This window comes from Asterias rubens, chromosome 16 (genome assembly GCF_902459465.1).
Source record: "Asterias rubens chromosome 16, eAstRub1.3, whole genome shotgun sequence".
Classification (NCBI taxonomy): domain Eukaryota; kingdom Metazoa; phylum Echinodermata; class Asteroidea; order Forcipulatida; family Asteriidae; genus Asterias; species Asterias rubens.
In genome coordinates, this window is record NC_047077.1 from 5,989,925 (window position 1) to 6,015,474 (window position 25,550).

General features: G+C 38.3%; 1 protein-coding gene and 1 long non-coding RNA gene across 6 annotated transcripts; both read left to right on the plus strand.

Annotated features, from left to right (window-relative positions):
• Positions 1 to 1,606: 1,606 nt before the first annotated feature.
• Positions 1,607 to 16,469, plus strand: LOC117300829. 5 transcript variants are annotated; one of them, XM_033784670.1, is made up of 6 exons: positions 4,806 to 4,887; positions 5,985 to 6,803; positions 9,284 to 10,213; positions 11,733 to 11,891; positions 13,033 to 13,239; positions 14,787 to 16,469. In XM_033784670.1, the coding sequence occupies exons 2-6, from the start codon at positions 6,084 to 6,086 to the stop codon at positions 15,567 to 15,569; spliced, it is 2,799 nt and encodes a 932-aa protein (XP_033640561.1). In that variant the 5' UTR covers positions 4,806 to 4,887; positions 5,985 to 6,083; the 3' UTR covers positions 15,570 to 16,469. The 5 variants fall into 5 exon arrangements, with proteins under 5 accessions (XP_033640564.1, XP_033640565.1, XP_033640561.1 ...); XM_033784671.1 differs by having other exon boundaries at positions 4,850 to 4,887; positions 5,988 to 6,803; XM_033784673.1 differs by lacking the exons at positions 4,806 to 4,887; positions 5,985 to 6,803 and adding an exon at positions 1,607 to 1,752.
• A 3,109-nt stretch (positions 16,470 to 19,578) lies between these two features.
• Positions 19,579 to 24,345, plus strand: LOC117301173. The gene is made up of 4 exons (XR_004520266.1): positions 19,579 to 19,828; positions 21,497 to 21,593; positions 22,714 to 22,801; positions 23,723 to 24,345. It is a non-coding gene; the product is annotated as an uncharacterized LOC117301173 (long non-coding RNA).
• The last annotated feature ends 1,205 nt before the right edge of the window (positions 24,346 to 25,550 follow it).

Genomic DNA, 25,550 nt, shown 5'->3' on the forward strand with positions numbered 1-25,550 from the left:
AATTTGAGCACGAAATATTGAAACTCCTTCCCCAAACCAGAGACTACAATAGGTCTATATCACAGTGGTCACTATTGGTAATTGCCAAAGACCAGTCTTCTCACTTGCTGTATCTCAACATATGCATACAATAACAAACCTGTGAAAATTTGAGCTCGATTAGTCGTCGGAGTTGCGAGATAACTATGAAAGAAAAAACACCCTTGTCACACGAAGTTGTGTGCTTTCAGATGCTTATTTCGGGACCTCAAATTCTAAACTTAAAGGTCTCAAATCAAATTCGTTGAAAATATACTTCTTTCTCGAAAACTACGTCACTTCAGATGGAGCCGTTTCGCACAATGTTTTATACCATCAACCTCTCCCCATTACTCGTCACCAAGAAAGGTTTTATGCTAATAATTATTTTGAGTAATTACCAATAGTGTCCACTGCCTTTAATCCTTTGAATTGCTCGGGAAGCAAAAAACAAATGAAGGTCACCGTGCCCTTCTGGTAAACTACTGAAACTTAAACAAATTTCAACAAAAAATTAGACTGTTGTTAGAACAACAATTTTGAAACTTATCATCGTTTTCTTTTTGAAAACATGTGTGGGGATTCAACTAAATGTACCTCCAAAATACTGGACAGAAAACAAATTTAAAAAACATCTTTTTTTTTCGATTCCAATGGAATAGATTTTCACCAGAGCTCTAAATTGTAATGCGGTGTTGTGCAGTTTTCTTGCAGATTTGGTTCGTGTTTACTTAGTAATGAACTAGACTTGAAATGTATGTTTTTCCTACTGTAACTTACCAAGAACGCTCCAAACGTAGAACTCTAAAATACTGAAAATACTCGTGAAGTTCATTTTTCATAAATTGGATTCCATTCGGTATGAATTTTGTGATATTTGATTGGTGGATTTCGTCCAACCAGAGTTTTGGTCAGGGGTGAACTGTGCATGACGTCATGATTATAATTGGTCAGTAAAATATTGGACATTTCATTCAAATAATAAAAAAATTATATAAGAGATACTCTCACAATGAATATTCTACGATGGTTTAATCACTATTTAAAACAATCAAACAGATTTATTACAAATGGGTTTTTATAAGTCGCAAACTTTACTGCGTCATACAAAACGCATCGACATTTACACGCAGTCAATTTAAATTAGTGAATTAAAATCGCAGTCCAAGTTTGACTTATTATCAGTCTATAATCAGGACAATAATTTAATTTGTAATTAGTATTATTTGTTATGGTTTTTAGTAAAGAAATACTATTAATTTTGTCAGTTTGACTCCAAAGAGGCTTGTTTTAAACAGTTGACCCAAAATGAGGGGTGCGTTCTTCAAATTTGGGGGGCGGGGAGATAATGATGCTTCTAAAAACTGGATTATTTAAAAATGCTATCAATCATTGTTAATGTATCAAAGTTTACCAACAATAAGAATTTTTAATGGGCGAATACTTACAACTAAGAAATTTTATTCGATGCGTACCTGGAGGTGCATCTGTTTAAACGCTACTTATGATTGGTCAATGGGATGATATGAACATCAGCCCTGACCAATAGAGAAAGGTTTTACATAACGGATGGGCTTGGCATTATGACAATGGATACGTTTTGGAATTCTTTAATGCTGTCCTTCTTTTTGCCAAATTGTATCCACAATGGCGATATTTGCACAAGATACTTGCTCAAAAATGTATTTTGAGTTTATTAGGACTTCTAAATATTACAAGACTTGTGTCTTTGAGGTAAGTTTGTATGACATATTGAGCATGATCAGGTAACGGTATAACAAACACCGGAAGTACGGTTGCATAAACAGATAGTTAAGAAATGTAAATAATGCTAAGCATAATTAACATCTTAGAGTTTACCTTGTACATGAACATAGTAGGTATTGTTGTTGTGGTTACGGGGTATTGTTCACACTCATAGCAACAACAATTCTGTGATTTTCGTTTTGAACCAAATAGTGGCCTGCTGTGATTTCGTAACTCCATATCAAAAGTTCCCTTTAAATGAGTCATCATTTATTGACATGATTGGAAGTTGAATAATATTTATTGATGTTGTGGGCGTGTTTAGTATTCATGGGTGCCTACATTGGGGTATACTTTAGGGGAATCCCAAATTGTTCCCATCGCATGTTGAACCTCTAGGTACCCATAGTTACATATTGATATGCATCAATGAGTTGATTGTCAATATTTTGAAGTGCAAAGATTAGATCACGCATTCATCGTTTTTGGACTACATTTGTACATGTTTTTAGTTCTCAAGAGAAATTAAGGGACTAACTTAATTTAGATTTACTTCAGTTTTTTTTCTCTCTCAGATCCTTGCTTTTTTCGGGGGTATCTTTTTACGGATTCCCAAAGCTTGTACCTTTTCAACTCGAAGAAAAGTTGGAGTATGGTTTATAGCTACTTCTGCAATTGGAAGGTAGTGTGATCTTTTACGTCAGAAGATCAGACTTTGGAGAAGAATTTCAAAAGTTTCTGACTTCATTTTGTCATGTTATTCAGTCTACAACACACACACACACACACATTCAGAGAAATATGACTGGTGCCCTGTCGCTCATAATAGTTTAATACTGGAAGGAAGTGTGAACCATTGCTTTTAATTATACTTGGCATGAAACATGTTTTCGTGAAGTCATTGTAACACAAATAATTTGTGTTTGATATACTTCATTTTTCATTTACTCCACTTTTTTCTTTAACCTGCTCGTCCAATCACCTCTGGGCCAGATTTTCAAAAAGCTGTTTAGCAGAAAATACCGTTTCTTTTTGCTAAGCTAACAAAGTGTGGGGCACCAGTTGCCGCCAACAAAGTAAACTTAGTGGAATTATTGTCTAGTAACCAGTTTCTGAAGCAATGTTAATCACAAAGTAGTTGGTATAGCTCTGTTAAGATGTATTTCGTTAAATGAAAATAATGCATTGTTTTCCTTTGGGTGGGTTTGGGGGGGGGGGGGGTAACTTTAGACAAACAGTAACTGCTGTGACCAACTTGGCCAAACTATAAGGTTTGAATGAGCAGCAGTCGATATAATTGGGTTTCCAAGACCAAAATCATTGAAAGTGAAAACAAAACCGAGTTTTTAGGGAGTCAGTGGACAGTCGTATATAAACTAAGGTGTGAAGTTAATTTGTAGTATGGAGTTGTAAAAGTTAGTAGTATGTGGTAGGATGAGGAATTTTTTAGCCGATGTGCATGGGGTGGGCCTAAAAGTTAGGCGTACTTATATGTCAACTTTTAAAAGTTATTATTTTTTTTTAACCAGTGGGGAACAAAGGGAAATGACGGCAAGGCCTGGGCCCAATTTCATAGAGCTGCTTAGCACAAAAATTTGCTTAGCATGAAATGTCTTCCTTGATAAAAACAGGATTACAAACCAATTTTCAACGTGATTTTCAGGATGAGCAAACAACAGCTGAATACCATTAACAAGGAATATGCTACAAATTGAAATTTGGTTGGTAATCCTGTTTTTACAAAGGTAGAAATTCCATGCTTAGCAAATTTTTGTGCTTAGCAGCTCTATGAAATTGGGCCCAGGTTGTATGAAATCATAAAGTTGTACACAACATTGTGTTTGGACTTGCTTTGTAAACTTCATGTGCAGTCTTGTGTGTTCAAACTGGCATTGTAACAATGGTAAGTCCCAAGAATGTAAAGGTTGGTTTCGAAATCAGCGAACTTTTTATCTTGTAGGTAACACAACTTTTGTCCCCACAAACCGTTTTAAACCTGGAAATAACCCAAAAGTGAAAAGTGACGCAAGTGTGCTTTCATATAGCTAGGAATAAAAGCCTATGCAAACTTCAATCTAAAAGAGTGGAAGACCACTCGAAAAAGAGTTGTCCCTCATTATGGCTCTTCAAAGAGTGCTTTTTCACTCTTTTACATTTAGAGAGTATGTACCAACAAAACTGGTCATGTCCTTTTTATGTTGTTTAGGGTTGAACTGCACAAAGGGAAAGGCAGAAACAGAAATGCCTTAAGAATCTGTCTTACTCCCCAGCTACGTGGTGGAATAATGGGTCTGCTACACACTCAGACATGCCTTGAAATGCTGGACGAAGTTTATGTGAACTTTGACATGATGTGAATACATTAACGCTGATGAAAACAAATCAAACAAACACACAACAAGCAAACACCATACACCCCCGGCCAAGACAAACAAACAAACAAAAAAACAAACAAACAAACAAACACTCCAACAAACAAACAAACAAACAACAGAAAAAAAGAAGAAAAAAACCATGACACCCCAAAACAAACAAACAAACAAACACCCCAAGGGAAACCAAACAAACACCCTAACAATCCCCAAACAAACAACAACAAACCAACCCAAACCTGGGGTGATTGTTATATAACTGTTAAATTTTTTACTAAAGAAATAAACCCCCAACTCGCAAAGTCGACCATTAGTCTATAATGGCATGTGTTCAGAATGGTATGGCAGGGAGTGGGGGGCGGGGGGTTCCAAACTATAGGTCAGGTTGAGACTCAAACTGGGGTGCGTTTTGGCGACCCTATTAAACCATGCAAAGCCCAAACGAGTCCACAAATCGGTTACCGGTTGGTCTGGCGCAGCATCGTCACCGCGCTCAACCGATGACCATTAATGTTTCTGGTTGGGGTCACCAAAACGCACTCCTAAAGTTTGGGAAATTTTAGTTCAATAATAGTTTATACGTCATTGTATTGTATTGCGCAACTCAAAGAAGGAAATACCGAAATACCGTGGGCCCATTAAATTCAGGATAATACAAAGTCAACAGTAAGTTTTATATATTGTAGAAGGTACATTGATTCTCCATTCTTGGTTTATGTGGACGTGTGCAGACGGACGTGTTTCTTTTGAGGTAAGTCACTCAAGATTTATTTACAAACAGTTCATGATACAATTAATTTTTGCTGGTATAACTCAGTTGTATTTAATTTCAATCACAAACAGTTTATGGTACAATAATTGCTTGCATTCTCAACTCAGTTGTGCTCTATATGGTTGTATTTATTGTCAATCACAAACAGTTTTTGAGACAATTTAATTATTGCTGGTATACTACAGTTTAGGCCTATGATACAATAATTGTTTGCATGCTCAACCCAGTTGTATTTAAAGGCATTGGACACTATTGGTAATTACTAAACATAATTATCATCATAAAACCTTAATTGGTGACGAGTAATGGAGAGAGGTTGATGGTATAAAACATTGTGAGAAACGGCTCCCTCTGAAGTGACATTGTTTTTGAGCAAGAAGTAATTTTCCACGAATTTGATTTCGAGACCTCAAGTTTAGAACTTGAGGTCTCGAAATCAAGCATCTGAACGCACACAACTTCGTGTGACAAGGGTGTTTTTTTATTTCATTATTATCTCGCAACTTCGACGACCGATTGAGCTCAAATTTTCACAGGTTTGTTATTTTATGCATATGTTGAGATACACCAAGTGTGAAGACTAGTCTTTGACAATTACCAATAGTGTCCACTGTCTTTAACTTCATTCACAAACAGTATGATACAATAGTTGCTTGCATGCTCAGATCATTTGTATTTAAAATTGTTAATCAGAAACAGTTGTATGATATAATTTAATGATTGCTTGTATACTAAACTCATGTTTATTTATTGTCAATTACAAACACGTTTTGCAAATAATAGTTCATGGCCTGACGTTTTGACCCTAGCAGAGTCTTCTTTCTCAAGACTTTAGCCTTTGAGAAACGTCAGGCCATTACTTATTATTTGCATTTATACCATCGGTCCATTTGGTTGGTAAATTGTTTGCAACAGCTAATTCTATTTTCACAAACACTTCATGATACAATTAATTACTGCTTGATTCTCGTTTCATTTTTGTCACTCACATACTTTTATTGCTAGGTAGTGATACTCAACTTGGAAACAAATTATTGACTCGGTAATTAATTCTTATGATCATGTTTTTGTTTCAGAAGTTCTGCTGCTGAATTCGAGGAAATCAAAACCAGAGAAAGTTCAGCCCATCCAGTTTAGATAATGAACACGAGAAAAGACTTTAGAGATCTCCTAATATGACTTTGATCATGTCGTCCAACATGCAGGGTCCATTTGAAAGCTATAACTCCACTAGGCCTAATAAGCTGATCAACGAAATTAACGAAAAGCTGAAACACCGCTCTAAAAGCAAAAACTCTGATTTTGAGTCTCGTGATTCAGTAGAAAGTCTGGATAAAAGCGAACAATGCAGCACTGACAGTGTGACACCAACAAATAAATCACGTTTCAACAAATCACCCTTTAAGAGTTTTTTTAAAAGAGAAAATAAACCAGCATTGAAAACAATAAGTGCTGAAGTTCCACCGCAAAAAGAGCCTGAAAACTTGTATTATGTGCCTGCTGGGGATGATCAAGTAAATCCCAGTGTTTCATCCAGAAATGTTCAAGATGAAGCAGACATCTATGAAGAAGTTCAAGTCCCAAGTCCATCATTGGATAAAACTACAACAGAAAAAGAGATCGGGAGCCGCTACCAAAATATTACAGCGCGCCATCTACGTTCGGAAGTTTGTCCAGACCGTAAGAACAGAAAACAGTCGTACAGTGTAAACAACTTGCCAGATGACGGCGAGGTATCTGAACATGGTGGAAGAAAACCTGAGTTAGAATTACATGATACCGAGGCTTGGGGTCATACTTATGATAGTATTGATCAAGATGAAAAGCATTCAGGGACTAACGCCAACCTCAAGGCTGAACGTGTACCCAAGGCTGTACTCAGAAAACTACCAGTGGTCAGTGAAACGTCTTGTTTTATTTTGGCATGTTTTTAGTTGAATTATTATTTGAATTGAACTTTGAATCAAGCATTTACACTTGGTGCATTATTATAGATATTTACACATGAGTCATGCCTTTCGGACTATATGTATTTGGAGGTACTCTATGATATATTTACGGGCTCAATTTCATAAAAAGCATGTACTGTTCTGTGCACCAACTTGCTAAGCACAGAAAAGTATTCCTTAAAGGAACACGTTGCCTTGGATCGGTCGAGTTGGTCTTTGAAAAGCGCTCTGTAACCGTTTGTTGTAAAATGTATATGGTTGGAAAGATATTGTAAAAGTATAATACAATGATCTACACAAATATGCCTCGAAATTGCGTGGTTTTCTTTTTACGCTGTCGACTAACACGGTCGGCCATTTATGGGAGTCAAAATTTTGACTCCCATAAATAGCTGACCGTGATAGTTCCTGACGTAAAAGGAAAACCGCGCAATTTCAAGTGATACTTGTGTGGATCATTATATTCTACTTTTAAAACATCTTTCTAACCATATGCATTTCATAACAAACGGTTTCAAATGCTTTTAATAGACCAACTCGTCCGATCCAAGGCAACGTGTTCCTTTAATTAACAAATAACACTCGGAACAGACCTGACAGAATAGGTTTTAATAGTCGTATCATGGAGGTAGAAATAGAGGTCATACCAGCCAAAGTTGTGACTATGCCCAACTCAATCTTTTTTCTGTTCGGTTGAAAGAAGTCCAACCCTGTGTGTCTGAACGGTCTTCCATGGTTCAACCTACAAAGGATAAACTGTCCAGCCGTCGATTTCACCAAACTCTTCTTAACTTAGGATTAATCTTAGGACTTACGACGGGTTAAGTTCCGTATCCAAATACGTAGGAAGCATTGAACCCATCCTAAGTTAGAACGGGTTACTCGTCCTAACCCGAGTTAGGATTAATCCTAGAGTTTCGTGGCATCGGCTGCAGGGACGACATACCCAGTGTGCTGAACCATCTGAACCCAGTGTGCTGACCAATAAACCACTATATCAGGGTCCTACTACTTGCCGTCAACTCGCCGTCAACTCACTTGCGCCGTCAAATCGCCGTCAACTCCTCCAATATACATTTAAAATCCACAAAAGAAGCATAGAACTGTAAAGTATCAGCTCAAAGAGAATTCGCGAAAGTTTTAGGTCATATTTCGGAATAAAAATTGAGTTTTTTTCTCGTGAAAAAATTATCTCGAAACAGCAAAACCGTCGGCCGCCATCTTGCTTTTTCACATTGATTAGTCTTGGCCCAAGATGTCAATGATTGGTACTTTTTTTTTATCAACACAAAGTCGTTTTTGTGAATGAATTTTTACCGAAAACCATGAGAAATATGTAGTTTAGCCTAGATTTAACACTTCCGTGTCCCATTTATACATTTTTCATGTAAATTTAATGAGTTGACGGCACGAAAATGAGTTGACGGCGAGTTGACGGCAAGTCGGCGAGTTGACGGCAAGTAGTAGGACCGCTATATCACTCAGGTTGACTTCCCCTCAACAGTGAGTGATCTATCCAGCTGTGTTTGTGCCATGAGATGGTAACCACACACACAGACACCCAAGATAGCCTTGGGCTGGTTTGGCAGTACACCCATGGCGATCACCACATTGAAAACTTGTGAAACACTTACCTATGGCTATAGTATAATGTACAGTAATTAGTATCATGGCCAGTGCTTTTGTTCAGCAGAGTGTGGCTTCGAGCCCTGGTCAGGTCGTGACATTTGTGTCCCTAACTGAGCAAGACGCTTCACTATAATTGCTTCTCTTCACCCAGGGGTAAATTGGTACATGTGAGGGCAGAGATGGTTCTAGTGGTTGATTTAGTTTAGGAGCGCATTATACGTTTGTTTCCTATGAGATATAGGCCTATGTATTGCTGTGCATTTCAACAACTTGTCGTATCTTTTAAGTGCCATTCAAATGTAGCTTTTTTTATTTGCTTTTGTGTTTAATTTAGTTTTTTTTGGTTAATCTTGTAATTTTTAAAACAAATAATTTTTGTTCCCACAAGAACTATTTGTACTTAAAATGTGTACTTTTCGGCTTGCTTGGCCGCTACTGTTGGTTCAAGCTTTTTGTGTTTGCTTTTGTTGTTTTTCTTAAAAACTTTCAAACAATTACATAATATATCAGATTTTGTACATAATTTTGAACTATTTGTAATTGAATGTATTTACGGCCTGCTTAGTCGCCTTTGCAGTTTTAAAATAAATAAACAAAAATAATTTAATTTGTTGCACAGGCTGTGTATCTCCGCATGGAGCTTAGATGGTTTAAGGAATGAATAAAAATGGCCCAGTGACCAGGGGTACATAAATGTTGAAAGGGCTTTGAAAGCCCTTGGCTGGGAAAAGGGTTATATAAAAACTGGTGAATTCTTCTTCTTATTATTTGTTAACTTTTTTTGTTTTGATTTACAGCAGCATGCAGACTCAAGTGTCCGCAAAACGCCACCACCCACCCTTCCAAAAACAGTGTGTATCAAGAGGAGTTCATCCGAGAAGATCCATGAAGAATGGTGCAAGTTAAATGACTCGGCAAGTCAACACGACAAGCAAGTGCCTCCTGCAGTGCCTACTGGTCAACTCAACAAGCAAGCGCCTCCTGTACTCGACAAATCAGTGCCTCCTGTACTCAACAAGCCAGCGCCTCATGCAGATCCTTCTGTGCCTCCTGTACCTGCAAAGCCTCCCCTTTCATCTCTCCCTCCTAAAAAAAACAAGGAACTACCAGAAATCAAGAAGGAGTTAAAGTTATTCAGGAAACTTTTGAATCAACAGAAGGATGTTGATATTACTAAGATAGAAATCAGTAATGTCAACTTCACGGGGCGTATTGTGGACAGCAGAGGTGGTCGTCTCCAGCTGAAATCACATGGTGTAGTCCTCTACATACCACCTGGTGCTCTTGGAGATGAGCCGCAGGAAATATTCGTCTACGTTCAACAGAACTTGACGTCATCTTCTCAGAATGGGTTTGTTACACCCATTGTTCATTGCGGCACCTCTGGGCTCAAGTTCAACATTCCAGTCATTCTGAGCTTCCCTGTCCATGTCAAAGATTCTTCTCAATGGAAGTTGTCTGGGGTCCGTCAAGATTCGTCCACCGAACCATGGGCAGACATTCCCGACTGCTCAAGCGATACCATACTGGTTAATGACAATCTTTGTACGGTAGTCGTTGATCATTTTACAGGGTTTGGTTTGGTTGGTTGTCCCAACGTACCGCAGCCTTCTTTAATACCAATCAGAATCAAGGTTTATAACTCGCAGACCAACGGCATAGATCCGGTGCACGGTTGTGTGAAGTTACAAGTTTATTTCTGCGATGAATCAACAGAGACATGTGAGGTAAGTTTGACAATATTGGCAATTGACCCCTTGCATTTGACATCACACTCTCAAGAAGCGCCAATACTGAGACCAAAAGGAGGCAGATCATTGGAGGATATAGCTGTTCTGTATGCGTAAAAACATGCACGTGACCTCAGTACTTATATATTGTTTCGAGTTAATTCTTGATAGCCTCCTTGCACAACGTAGAATGTACCTCGGAACAATGCGCGTAATTTGGGGTGTCAAATCTTTTGTGCACAACTTTGACTGCCAATATTATGGTGGACAGGATAAGGTGTGTGAGTGTGCGGTGTGTTTTGCAATAGTTTTTAAGCAATGTCCCATAGTTACATTCACAAACGTATCGTTATATTGACTCTTAATCAAACAGCTGATGACTATCTAACTATCTAACAGTCTTACTAACAACAAGATTTCCAGACTTCAACGGCTGCCCGCATTGTGACACTGTCTAGAAAATCCTGTTCTATCACCCCCATTCTGAAACAACTACACTGGCTCCCTATCTCTCAACGAATCATCTTCAAGCTGATGCTCATTGTCCACAAAGCTCTTAATGGCAAGGCTCCCCACTATATTTCTGAACTGCTTCAAGTTTACACTCCATTAAGGAATCTTCGATCAAGTTCTATGCATCTCCTCATTGAACCCAAGTCTCGACACTCATGGGGTGACAGGTCTTTTTCTTCAGCCGCGCCACGCATCTGGAACTCTCTACCACTTAATCTTCGATCTTGTCTTTGTACTGCAAAATTCAAGTCTCTTCTCAAAACTTATCTTATGTCACAGGTTTTCAATGACTAATTTTGTTGTGTCTGTTTTTCTTTGTGTTGTGTTTTGTTTTTGTTTTGTTTTTGTTTTGTTTTTGGTTTTACTGCGCCTTGAAAACCCAGCAGGGTGGATATGTGCGCACTACAAGTCTTATTATTATTATTATTATTATTATTATTATTATTAACTGGTTGAATGTTGGGACCAACAAATATTTGACCAAAGGACAAAACCCTTAATAGCCCGACATGACTGCATGGCCAGGGTTGACATTCTACTCTAATTCTACCCAAAGATTCAAAAGCGATGACGGAAAAAAATACGGGGTGTTGGAGCTGATGTGAAATTAATTCACTGGATGCTATTTCAGCAAGCATCAATAATGCAACAATCAGTGCAGACAGTGAGCATTGCCAGCAATGATTATCAAATAATTATTACTAACTGAAATGGCACCCATGAGCATTTCACAACAATTTGCTCCAGACCCAAATTTCATATTAATCATGCTTACCAGAACAAGGTAACCAGCCAAACTACCATGTCATGTGTACAATTTCTGACTGGTACTTTGCAAATTTCTGCTCAGCAGGAAAAATTCAAGCACTATTTTCTGCGTTTAGCAACTCTATGAAATTTGTCCCTGTTCTCAATATTGTGCCTTTGACGCTCTATTAATCATTGATCCTGACAAACTAAAACAAATTCTTATTTAAACATCTTTTATTCCGTCCTCCTACAGTCAATCAAGGAACGAGAGAAGGACAGCAAGTTGTTGCTGGATAAATCGCGAGGATTCTTTTTGCACGTCAGCAATAGGGGTCCCAACAATGCCAATCTGGATGTGACATTTGAACTTGAATGTTTAAATCAACTCTGGAAAACATCCTTCAAAAAACAGGTATGGAAACTATAAAAATTTGCATTGGGATAAAGATATTATAAATTTTTGGTGTTATCGTTGTTGTAACACTACTTTGTGTGTGGAGGTTGAAGTTGGTAATAAAATACTACATCTTACGATCACTTCATATCCCACCGCTGCCACCATGAAGTGATTGTAAGATGGAGTATTTTATTACCAACTTCAACATTTGTGCCTGCGCACACAAAGCAGTATTACAACAACCTTTACACCGATGTGTGTTAGTGCTGTATACTACGTACTTATAGGTTTGAACTGTCTCTAGCTACCGGGCAATCTCGGTGGTGTAGTTGGTAAGACATCTGCTGTAGAATGCCAAAGGTCGTGGGTTCGAATCCCAACCGAGTATGCCTGTGAACAAGCGCCTTTTCCTAAAAGCTAAGTTGAGGGTGTACACAACATGGGTTCTCCCCGTCCTACTCTACTGGTCAGAAACCTGGACACTATTGGTAGAAGATAGACGTAGGCTTCAAGCATTTAATATCAGATGCCAACGGAGGATACTCCCTCTTTGGCCACATTCGTCGACTTCCAGAAGACACTCCAGCACATGCGGCCCTCAAGCTGAGCGTCGATGCTCGAGGGGGAACTCCGTTCTGGCCAAGCCTGAAAAAGACTCGGAGGGCGACCACGCAACACCTGGTTGCGCCAGCTAGAAGTGGATCTGACTACAGCAGCTGTGGCAGTCTGCAACACATCGTATGGTCTGGGCGGTTCTACATCCCCCTTGATGGACCACAGAGAATGATGATGTTTACCCTGATCCAGGTTCTGTGAGGCTGACTAAATTCTGTGTCCAAAATTACTCATAAATGGCTCAAACTGAAACAGTATCCGAGTGAGAATACCTTTTTTTTAATCACTTTCCGGGTCAACCTGGCCCGTAAAGAGCCAATACTTAGTGTCTGTATGTTTTTTGGACCCCCCTGTTTTAATTTTGCACACCCCGTTTTATCTTTCTTTACATGCAAGTGAAAAATTTTGACACCCAGTTTTTAAATTTACAGCAAATGTTGACACTCCTTTACCAAATCCTGGCTAAAACCTGGAATTTGGGTTAAGTCTAACTCTGAAGATTTTAGGAACTAATGTAAATATTTATTGTTATAAATTGCAGGTATTTTCGTTGGCAAGATGTGACGTCGACCAATTTGAGGAATCCTGCACCCTGAATCTTAAAGTCCGACCTCAGGAGGCTGCAATGGGCGCTGACTATCGACCACTTGAATGTGAAATCGGTATTTGTCAGAGCTCATATGAGGAGTTTGGAGTGACTGTCCGGGTAGTTGATGAGATTGGTGTTCGGAGTGAAAGAGAAAGCATGGTAAGCTAGCCACAGTACCTCGTAAACAATACATGGTGCTATGTAAAAAGGTGTGAATCTCATAATTCAAAAACTTAGTCCCACACTTGCAGGAAAATGCTGAATGTTAAAGCGCATTGGGCATCTCTGAGTGATGGATATGAGGAGTGCTATATAGGCGATGTGACCTCTGACGTCACTCGATAACCATAATGTGTTTTGGCAGCCAGCTAGAAAGTCGAGCAATCTAACAATGGCTACGCGTCTTTTTGCCCGGCGAAACATGACATGTACAGTGTATTGTCAACAGAGGGCGGTTTGAATGTAAACATAGGTCACATCGTCTATAAGAAGCCATTATTACTATTATTATTATTCTTGGATTCTGGTTCATACTGACCAAGAAATGGATCAGGCCCCATGAGACTCGGAATCAGTGTCAATTCTAGCCTTGCTCAAGGCAGTCGCATTATTCGCTCCGAAAAGACGCTGCTGTAAACCCACCCGTATACACTGTGCATGCTGCGTGTAATCACACTGCATGACCCACCCGTATACACTATACACACTGTCACATCGTACGACTACTGTGCACACAAGTCATCTGCACTCGTACCGCATGCGGAGGCCGTCAGACCGACAGCCTTGTCGGGTCTGGAACTTCCGGGTTTAATGTGTTGTATTGAAAAATTTCCACTAGTGGAAAAAATTGGGGGGGCTCTCGGATATGCTAGTATGCAGCCCATGAATATGTATATCTTTCGTCAGACCTATCAGACAACACAGGATGTGAGGCAAATGAATTATTCATTTTGACGTCCAATCACGCACGCCTATCATGCTCACTGAGCGTCCGTGGTGGTGGTGTGTGTGATGTAGACATGTCTCGTCTTTCGCGGGCATTATGGTAATGAGCTGACCGTGGGAACTCTTCGCTTATTATAGTAATGAGGTCAGTGGCTTCAACACAGACCCTACAAGGCTGTCGGCCTGACAGCGTCCGCATGCGGATAGTGTACGGGGCATCGTGTCGTGCAATGTTATGCACAGTGAATATGGGTGGGTGATTATACAGCGGCGATCTTTTTTCGGAGTGAATAATTCGACTGCCTATGTCAATTCAGGCTATGTCAATTCTGGACCAGGAGTTTATGGAGTATTAAAGATACTGGACACTACTGGTAATTGTCAAAGACCAGTCTTCTCACTTGGTGTATCTCAACATATGCATAAAATAACAAACCTGTGAAAGTTTGAGCTCAATTGGTCGTCCAAGTAGCGAGATAACTATGGAAAAAAAAAAACCCTTGTCACACGAAGTTGTGTGCTTTCAGATGCTTGATTTCGAGACCTCAAATTCTAAATCTGAGGTCTCAAAATCAAATTTGTGGAAAAATGTTTCTTTCTCGAAAACTAAGTTACTTCAGAGGGAGACGTTTCTCACAATGTTTTATACTATCAACCTCTCCCCATTACTCGTTACCAAGGAAGGTTTTGTGCTAATAGTTATTTTGAGTAATTACCAATAGTGTCCACTGCCTTTAAAATTATTTATCTTGTCTCCTCAGGATTATCATGGCATGAGTATTCTCCGACTGAATGAGTTTGACCCAATGTCTCTTGGAAGGTGCCGCAAACTCTCTCATAAACTTGACTCTGAACGTCGCTGGAGGCTACTCGTCAAGCCATGTTTCATCGGGCAGGAAGCCGAGCGGGACTTTGATAAACATCTCCACCCTTCGTCCGCTGTGCTTGGCATTGTTTTTTTGCAGGGTTTGAGGAGGAGAGAGTCATCAATGATGACCTTAGTGCGATTGGAATCGATGCTTAATGAGTGCAAGTTGTTCAGAGCAGCTCAACTAGTTCATGATGACATTGAGGAGTTGAAGGAGAAATGTTCAGGCAAAGACAATGGAGAGGTTTTTGTTCACTCAATACAATGTTCAGATGATGTACACAGCGACAGTGATGAGGCAAAATTACATGTACAACGCCCAATACGGAATCCAGTCAAGGATGATGATGATGTTTACGAGCTGATATCATCTGATTTTCAAGGCGGAAACAATGATGAACGAGCGAGTAACCATCTCCAAAATAGAATCCCGGAAGAAAATGATGAAAATCCAAACCAAATTCGCACATTGCAATCAAACCCGGTCATTCTACCAGACACAGGACCAAACAATTCTAGAAGTTTGCGAGGGCAGCGTCAAAGCCAAGAACCAGTCCAGAATGATTGGCCTTCAGAGCACTCGCGTTATCAGAATGTGCCACTAAAAGCAAGCTCGGACAGACCTAGTAATAATGGTTATACAAGTTTTACTGTTGGAAACAAAAAACCCAAGTAAGTACTATAGGTCTAAGTACATTTAAGGGACTTGTTGCCTTGGATCAGGTTTTTTGTTACTCCACAAAATGGTCGACCTTGTTAGTTTACCAAAAAAAAAGGATAACCCGAAGCACAGTGTCTGGATCAGTACATTTATACAAATCTTTATCATCGAGTATTTCAGAACAAACGGTTTCAAATGCTTTTCAAAGACCAACTCGCCCAATCCAAGGCAACACCCTTTAATGAAACACAATATGGAATCTTTGTTAATCAATACTAAACCAGGACTTGTATGTTACAGTTTTAAATCGAGCAAACATAACACCCCAACAAGCAAAATAACAAAAACATGAAGGCCGTGATCGAATTGTCGGCCACGGTTATGTTGCGGATATGGCTAGATCACCACATCATCATGTGTTGTAGTAAAAGACGTCCTTAGAAACAGTCGTGGCCTGAGCCGTTGCTGCCAATGGGAGAGTTTCCAATGCTAGGGCGCAGCAGACTTACTGGGTAAATTTCCATTGTTTACGTAGTTCTGAACATGCACATAATTCTGAGAACAATGTATTTAACCGGTAAGTCTGCTGCCACCTATCGTCCCAGAAAGTCTCCTATTTGTTGTGTGACTTTGCTCAGCCCCACTGGCACGGTTGTAGCTAGACCAATTTTAGTGGAGGGCTAGGGAACTTGATTTTTTTTTTTTTTGACGTCTTCCAAAGGCGAGTGGATCAACAAATTTATTCATGTTAAGTTACTGGATGGACTATCAAGTTTCTGCAAATGAAAGTTTCTCAGTGGTTTCTTTCCCTGCCTTTCACTTCTGTGCATCCTGGGTCGAATCACACCTTAAAGGAACATGTTGCCTTGGATCGTTCCAGTTGGTCTTTGAAAAGCGTTTGTAACCGTTTGTTATAAAATGCATATGGTTAGAAAGATGTTTTAAAAGTAGAATACAATGATCCACACTTATTTGCCTCGAAATTGCGTGGTTTTCCTTTTACTTTGCGAACTAACACGGTCGGCCATTTATGTGGCCGACCGTGTTTGTCAACGAGGTAAAAGGAAAACCGTGCAATTTCGAGTGATACTTCTGTGGATCATTATACTCTACTTTTAAAATAGCTTTCTAATCATATGCATTTTATAACAAACGGTTACAAACACTTTTCAAAGACCAACTCGGCCGATCCAAGGCATTGTGTTCCTTTAAATCGAAGCCCTGAATCTGCATTGTTTTTAGTCAAAACGTGATCGAGGGTTTTCTCTATTTCGTTCTTCCTGTACATATAAAACTGGAAAATTTCTAGTTCCTATTTATTGGTTAATGAAAACAACTATGGTAAATGTAATTTCAATGTATCATAGAGAGTGCATGCTTTGCATGCCATCTAACTCAGAAAATGTACCTGTTTATTAAAAGTCAGCTGAACTGTAAAAAAGATGCAATTATAAACAGAGCAACCATTTAAAAAAATATATATATGATATGAGGTATTGCATGGTGAGGTATCTATATATATTTGCCAGGTAGAGTTTGTTCTTAAAGGCAGTGGACACTATTGGTAGTTACTCAAAATAATTATTAGCATAAAACCTTTCTTGGTGACGAGTAATGGGGAGAGGTTGATGATATAAAACATTGTGAGAAACGGCTCCCTCTGAAGTGCCATAGTTTTGGAGAAAGAAGTAATTTTCCACGAACTTGATTTCGAGACCTCAGATTTAGAACTTGAGGTCTCGAAATCAACCATATAAACACACACAACTTCGTGTGACAAGGGTGTTTTTTCTTTCATTATTATCTCGCAAGTTTGATGACCGATGGAGCTCAAATTTTCACAGGTTTGTTATTTTATGCATATGTTGAGATACATCAAGTGTGAGGGCTAGTCTTTGACAATTACCAATAGTGTCCACTGCCTTTAAAGAACTGTGTTGCTTTATGTTATACTAACGAGGAGAAGATTTATTGGATTGTTCAGGAGCCTTCGCAGAACTGTCCTGGTTTTAACTACTACCTTAGCCTCAGTGTTTCGACTAGCTTAATAATAATAATAATAATTGTGGCTTCTTATATAGCGCACATGTCCGTCACCCAGTGACGCCCCTGGCGCTGTAATATACAGTATTTTATGCCAGATGTGGGACTACGTTTGAATTATGAGACCTAATTCTGATAGTGATAGCACCATGTAATGCTTTTACAAGGTGCTGTGGTGCAATTTGCTGCCGATCGGACCAGGAACATCGGGTCGAACCTCTTCTCTTTTCGATAAGCGCACTAGGTTCTTTTACATGCTTGCTCCATAGTCAGCGTCAGGAGATCTATACTGGCAAACAGGAAGCCTTTTCCAAAGAAATTGAGCAGCGTATAAGAGAATGACTGACCATCAACTATGAAAGAAGCTCTTGTAGTTGGGGTGAGCAGTGACTGTCTGGGCCTAATTTCATAAAGCATGTAAGCACAAAAATTTGCTTAGCGTGAAATTTCTTCCTTGGTAAAAACAGGATTACCAACCAATGTTTTTTTTTCTTCATGTGATTTTCAGGATTTAGCAAACAACAGCTGAATACCATGTATCAAGCAATATGCAACAAATGACTATTGATTGGTAATCCTGTTTTTACCCAGGAAGAAGTTTCATGCTAAGCAAATGTTTGTGCTTAAAGGGTGTATGTAACTTTTGTAGGACAAGAAACACAATGTCCACAGATTTACACTAAACACAGTTTGAAGATAATGATAGTAGAAAGCTTCCCTGAAAATATTCTGTGCTGAGGTGTTGTAGTTTTTGGGAAATGAGTAAAATAATGTCATCTTAAAGCTGCTTAGCAAAACAAGTGCTGCTCAGCAAACTTCTTTGCTTACTGAGCAAGAAACTAGGTGGGGCACTGTGGCAACAGTTTAACATTCATGACAAATGTTGGATGTTAATCTCATAATATTCATTTTTGCAAGTTGGCTTGTTAGTGTGCTTTTTTCTGGGGGTTTTTGTGTGTGTGTATAAAACATTGTGACCACTTCGTGCATACTTGTATAGGGCGTAGTGGAAAAGGGGGATGTCTGAAACCTTTCCCTTTATTGATTGATTTATTTACTACAAATTAAATAAATGACCTTTCTATTTATAAAACTTGTTATTATTATTAATTTAGCAACTCGTGCAACTAGTATCCAAGAATTCCCTCAAGCAACTAGCCAGAAATGTCAGAAAAATTGAACCAGAATTATATGTCTCGCAAATCTTTTTATAAAGTCAAATCAAATCTTACATTTTGTTCCAAAAACATTAATTTATCAGGACAATGATGGCAGATTTGACCAGAAAATTTAGATGTTAATTATTAATCACGAAAACAATGTACTTATAATTACCAAATTGTGATCAGGATCCCGTCATTAAATAACGTCATAATGATGAGTGACGTGAACAAGTGTGGTACGTTTTTTTATTTTTTTTTTTATTTTTTTTATTTATCGGAACATCAGAGAGAAAACAAATCCATTTTAGGGGGAAAAATCGGGCCATTTAATTTGAGATTTGAAGCCCCTAAATAAAATGGTTTATAATGCGATAGGCTCCGTCTAGTTCTGCAAAAAACCTCTGATCAAAGGCAATTTCAAGTGATCCGCATCATCTTACTCTACTTTATTTACATTTCTTACCCAATAATACCCAAACAAAAATGTCTTGCGATTGTTGTCCAATGGGGAGGACTTGTTGCTATTATGCAAATTAGTTTCTGGAAGCCCGGGAGTTGCGTGATCACGTGCTACGATTGCCGTGTATAATACATTGTGAGCTGAGTTTTTACACAATGTTGTGCCATATTTTATTTGAAAAACGTAACTTGATTATTTTACTTTATTAATTTGTATTTGGGTTGGCCTATTAAAACTTCCGATAAATTACTTCCGAAAAAGAAACTGGCTATGACCATTCATGAAGACTGACCAATGAAAACAACTGTTCTGAAAGCTCTGGCATGACCACGTGACTGCACGTGGACGGTGTCAAAGGTTCTTTGTGGTCAACACAAAGTCTGTACTTTCTTTAGTGTTCAACAAATTGAAGTATTTATGGTATTTCCAATGACACGACTACCACAAAAGCCACAAAAGCGTAATGGTGAGTTACTTGAATGTGATAATAGGTGAATGATAATGATGATTTTGATAGAGTAGGTCATTCTCATGAAGAATTTGACTGGAATGTGTGGGGGCCGGATTCGACACAACAACAACAAGCTGTCAGAATGTCATGCACAATAGTAAGTATTGACTATTCAACATACTTTTTCTTTCTTCAATTTCCAGAACGTTTGAAAGTCCATAGCGTTAATTCTTACTCGTACAAATTTACTAGGTTTTGGCCTAGCACTAGACCTAGACTTGACTCAAGTCCCAACTCCGTACCATCGCCAGAAAGCTATTGTTTTATGATCTGCTCAGGGGTGGATTTCACAAAGGTAGTCCTAACTTAGGATAGGACTAGTCCTAGGCAACGATAGGACTTGTCCTAAGTTAGGACCAGTAACTCATCCTAACTTAGGACTGGCCATATCTCTTAGCATTGCCTAGGACTAGTCCGAAGTTAGGACTACCTTTGTGAAATCCACCCCTGGATTCCCAAACCTGTTCTGCATGCGGGACAGGGACTTGAAGATGTCGTCACAGTTGCCTGATATAAAAATGTATTATGAATGTGTAGCATTGCTGCGTGATACGCGTTGACCAATCAAATGCACTCAAAAAGAAGACTAATTTATTTGTTATTTCATCATTTGAATAACCAATTTATTATAAAAAAAGAAAGCACTATGTTCAATTGAATTTAAGTTAATACTTTGACACATATATTAGGGACGGTTTTGTTTGCAAAATTTGCGTTTTTGAAAGTGCAATTCAACGACTTATTTATAATACCGACACCCCCTTGCCTGCTGATGACTTTGCCCGCCCCATGCGCGCGCCGCGTGCCTTACATCGTCTTGCACTGTGATGTCACAGAGTATAATAAATGTTTTACCAGCGGGGCAGCGCTTCCACGCTACTGCTTGCCTTACCCCTTGCAATTTTTCAATTTTGAGGCCCAAATTCAACAAAACCGCTGGACTAAACCCCTTGTGATTTTTTTTATTTTAGGCTCAAATTTGCCTCTTCTGTTTTTTTTTTTCAAGTTTAGGCCCAAATTTGACAAAACTGCTGACTTACCCCTTGCCATTTTTCAATTTTTAGGCCCAAATTCAACAAAACTGCTGGATCACCCCTTATGATTTTTTTTATTTGTGGCCCAATTTCAATAAAACTGCTGAATTAATAGCCGTTCCCCTTGTGATTTATTCAATTTTAGGCCCAAATTTGATAAAACTACTAGACTTGACCATTGTGATTTTTTCGATTTAAGGCCCAAATTTGATAAAACTGCTGGACTTACCCTTTGTGATTTTTTTCAATTTGAAGCCCAATTTCAATCCCTTGTGATTTATTCAATTTTAGGCCCAAATTCAATAAAACTGCTTGACTTACCCCTTGTGATTTTTTCAATTTTAGTCTCAATTTCAATCCCTTGTGATTTATTCGATTTTAGGCCCAAATTCAATAAAACTGCTGCACTAATAACCCCTTGTGATTTTTCGATTTTAGGCCCAAATTCAATCAAACTGCAGGACTTACCCCTTGTGATTTTTTCAATTTTATGCCTAAATTCAATAAAACTGCTGCACTAACCCTTGTGAGTTTTCGATTTTAGGCCCAAATTCAATCAAACTGCAGGACTTACCCCTTGTGATTTTTTAAATTTTAGGCCCAAATTTGATAAAATTGCTGACTTTAGATTTTAGGTCTTAATTTGATAAAACTGCTGGACCTACCCCTTTTAATTTTTTTATTTTTAGATGCAAACTTATTTTGTCCTTTTAAATGTTTTTTCTTTGTAGTGTTTCTGTTTGTCCGCAATTGTCATGAAGATGTCAAGAGATCACCAGTAACGAGCTCATAATGATCTGAATATGATGTAGGCCTATAATTAAGAAGGTAAATACATAATTCTTTAAAACAACAGTTTTTGTTTGCCTTTGAAGGATTTAACCCAGATTAAATGCATCTAGCTAAAAAGGCTCACAATGCAATGTATTTTACTATAAGCCTCAAATAATTAAAGTATGAAAAAACTGACCTAGTTGCCCCTTGATAATTTTAATTTATTTTTGGCAAATATTGAAAAAAAAGCTGGACTTACCCCCTTTTGATTATTTCAATGTTAGGCCCAAATTCAATAAACCTGCTGGACTTACCCCTTGTGATTTTTTCAATTCTAGGCCCTATTTGATAAAACTCCTGGACTTACCCCTTGTGATCTTTTTCAATTATAGGCCCAAATTCAATAAAACTGCTGGACTTACCCCTTGTGATTTTGTCAATTTTTTGGCAGAAATCAGATAAACGTCTGAAATTACCCCTTGTGATTATTACGATTTTAGGCCTAAATTCAATAAAATTGCTGGACTTACCCCTTGTGATTTTTTCAATTTTTAGGCAGAAATCAGATAAACGTCTGAAATTACCCCTTGTGATTATTACGATTTTAGGCTTAAATTCAATAAAATTGCTGGACTTACCCCTTTTGATTTGTTTCAATATTAGGCCCAAAATCCAATAAAACTGCTGGACTTACCCCTTGTGATTTTTTCAACCTTAGGCCCAAATTCAATAAAACTGCTGGACTTGCTACCCCTTTTTTAATTTTTTTTTTTTAGGCCCAAATTTGATAAAACCGTTGGACTTACCCCTTGATTTTTTCAATTTTAGGCATAAATCAGATAAACGTCTGAACTTACCCCATGCGATTTAAGGCCCAAATTCGATCAGACCGCGAGAATTACATGTACCCCTTTTGATTTTTTCAATGTAAGGCCCAAATTAGATAAAACTGCTGGACATACCCTTGTGTTTTTAATTTATTTTAGGCCCAAATTCAACAAAACTGCTGTACTTATTATCCCTAGTGGTTTTTCAATTTTACACCCAAATTTGATAAAACTGACGACTTTCAATTTTAGGTCCAAATTTGATAAAACTGCTGGACCTACCCCTTGTAATTTTTGTAATTTTAGATGCAAACTTATTTTGTCCTTTAAAATGTTTTTCTTTGTAGTGTTCCGCCACCGTCATGAAGATGCCAAGAGACCACCAGTAACAAGCTCATAAAGATCTGAGTATGATGTAGGCCTATAAATAAAAAGGTAACCTATAATTCATAACGATTGTTTTGTTGACCTTGCTACAGCATGGTACTGCTAGTCTTGCTATTACAGTACTTCTGATTAATTCTTTTTTTTTGGGTGGGGGGTGGGGGCGTGGGTGTTTGTATCGCCCCCCCCCCCCCCCCACCCCTTTTGGTCAGTTTTCCGACCAAATAATCTTGCCCATTCAAGGGATTGCCTTTGAAATATAACTGCCCAATAAAACCTTGACTTGAAAATAGGAAAGACAACAACAGGTTCTTATACTTGGACTTGTTGCTGTCTTGTGAGAAAATTAAGGCACTGACCATGAATTGCAGAACCTCGGCCGTTAGCCACGGCCAATAAATAATCTGCCAGGGTATTATATAGGAATCCCAGAATACTTTCATTTCTATTGAGCCAAATACAATGATAAACTATTGTGGCAGCGTTTCTTGTCTGCCACACATAACAAATGGACAACAAAAGTTCTGGAACTGGGGATAAGGCAAAAGGGGTGAATTGTTTCTGCTACTTTTCTGTCCCACTTTGACGGGTGAAACAAAGTGTATCACCATAAGTGCATGCCTGTACAAGATACACAAAGAATTATGTTGATGATTATTCACATCACATACTATTATTATATCGAGAGGGGTTGTCTTAAGTACCCATGCACCTGACCTGCCCGGGAGGGCAGTGCAAAGGCCCTGATGACTCTGGAAACTGTGTGGGGCTGGTATCCTGCACATTGGTAGCCCTGCTAATTGAACAAACCTCACCAGGATGAATAGGCCAAATTTGAAACTGAATTATGCTTGCAATGGTGTACCTAATTACAAGATTGCGCTAGAATCATACTCTGTTCAATTAGATTATTAAAACAAAACTAATTCAAGAATAATTGCTTTTTCTTTTACATATGAACCAACTGCGTAGTGGTATTAACAACTGCATCTCCCAAGGAACCATGTCATCCATCCATGAAGCAGCACCTAAGTCAACAGTGCCTGTTTTGTAAGCAAGGCCTGAATGAATGAAGCCAGGCCTGAATGAAAGAACCCAGGAAGATTCAAGCTTCAAGCTTCGCTGAATGGAGCGCTGACACCTGTTGCAGCCTTGGAATTTTCAACATATGAACATGAACATGAACACAACTGATGTTTCTATCAAATTATTTATTATTAGGCTACTGTAAAATAACGCGTGGTAAATTTATTGATTTTATCAGCCCAACAATGCAACATGGCATGTTTAACAAAAAGCATTCATTTTTGCTCAAGTTTTTGCAATTTTGCCCAAAATTTCAACAAAGCTTTATACCTTGCGCATTTTCAAAATTTTGCTTGAATTTTGCCCAAGGCTGCTTTACGTATTTATCAAATTTTGCTCAAATTTTGCCCAAAAATGCAGCAAGGCTATATAAATATAGCCTTGCGTATTTATCTTATTTTGCCCGTAAATTCAACAGGGCTTTATTTTGCTCTAATTTTGCCCAAAAGTGCAACAATGCAATTTCCTTGCGTATTTATCAAATTTTGCACAAATTTTGCGTGAAAATGCAACAAGGCTTTGTTTTGCTAAATTTTTGCCCAAAAGTGCAACAAGGCTATAGCCTTGCGTTTTTTTTTTCTTTCAATTTTGCCTGAAAATTCAACAAGGCTTTGTTTTGCTCAATTTTTTGCGTATTTATCCAATTTTATTTAACAAGGCTTTATTTTGCTCAAATTTTGCTCTAAAGTGCAACAAGGCTGTAGCCTTGCATATTAATCCATCTTTGCCTGGAAATTCAACAAGGCTTTATTTTGCTCAAATTTTCCCTTAGGTGCAACAATGCAATAGCCTTGCGTATTTATTAAATTTTGCACAAATTTTGCGTGAAAATGCAACAAGGCTTTGTTTTGCTAAATTTTTGCCCAAAAGTGCAACAAGGCTATAAGCCTTGCGGTTTTTTTTTCTTTCAATTTTGCCTGAAAATTTAACAAGGCTTTGTTTTGCTCAAGTTTTTGCGTATTTATCAAATTTTATTCAACAAGGCTTAATTTTGCTCAAATTTTGCTCTAAAGTGCAACAAGGCTAATTAATCCATCTTTGCCTGGAAATTCAACAAGGCTTTATTTTGCTCAAATTTTCCCTTAGGTGCAACAATGCAATAGCCTTGCGTATTCATCAAATTTTGCCTTAAAATTCAACAAGGCTTTGTTTTGCTAAATTTTTGCCCAAAAGTGCAACAAGGCCTGGCGTATTTATCCAATTTTGCCTGAAAATTCAACAAGGCTTTGTTTTGCTCAAATCTTGCCCAAAAGTGCAACAAGGTCTGCAAATTTTGCCTGAAAATTAAACAAGGCTTTATTTTGCTCAAATTTTGCTAAAGAGGGCAACAAGGCTTATATATAGCCTTACATATTTATCAAATTTTGCCTGAAAATGCAACAAGGCTTTATTTTGCTCAAATTTTGCCCAAAAGTGCAACAAGGCTATAATTATAAGCCTTGCGTATTTATCAAATTTTGCCTGAAAACTCAACAAGGCCTTATTTCGCTCAAATCTTGCTCGAAAAATCAACAAGGCCTTGCATACTTCCCAAATTTTGCCTGGTGTCTTTATTAAATTGTGAGTGTTATTTTATATGTACAAGAATAAATGCTTATGCTGTTTATGGGCAAGTCGACCATTAGTTGATTTGTCTGAACTCGGAACTGTTGTCTCATTATTTGACTCGTCTACTTAGCCGCCATGTTTTCCCACAATGCAATAAATTGGGTGT

What these genes read in the sequence shown, in the direction of transcription:
- LOC117300829 (XM_033784670.1), top strand. Translation starts at nt 6,084, where the DNA reads ATGACTTTGATCATGTCGTCCAACATGCAGGGTCCATTTGAAAGCTAT. An exon ending in TACTCAGAAAACTACCAGTG is followed by an intron (nt 6,804 to 9,283) that starts GTCAGTGAAACG and finishes TTTGATTTACAG; the next exon opens with CAGCATGCAGACTCAAGTGT. An exon ending in GGAGTGAAAGAGAAAGCATG is followed by an intron (nt 13,240 to 14,786) that starts GTAAGCTAGCCA and finishes TTGTCTCCTCAG; the next exon opens with GATTATCATGGCATGAGTAT.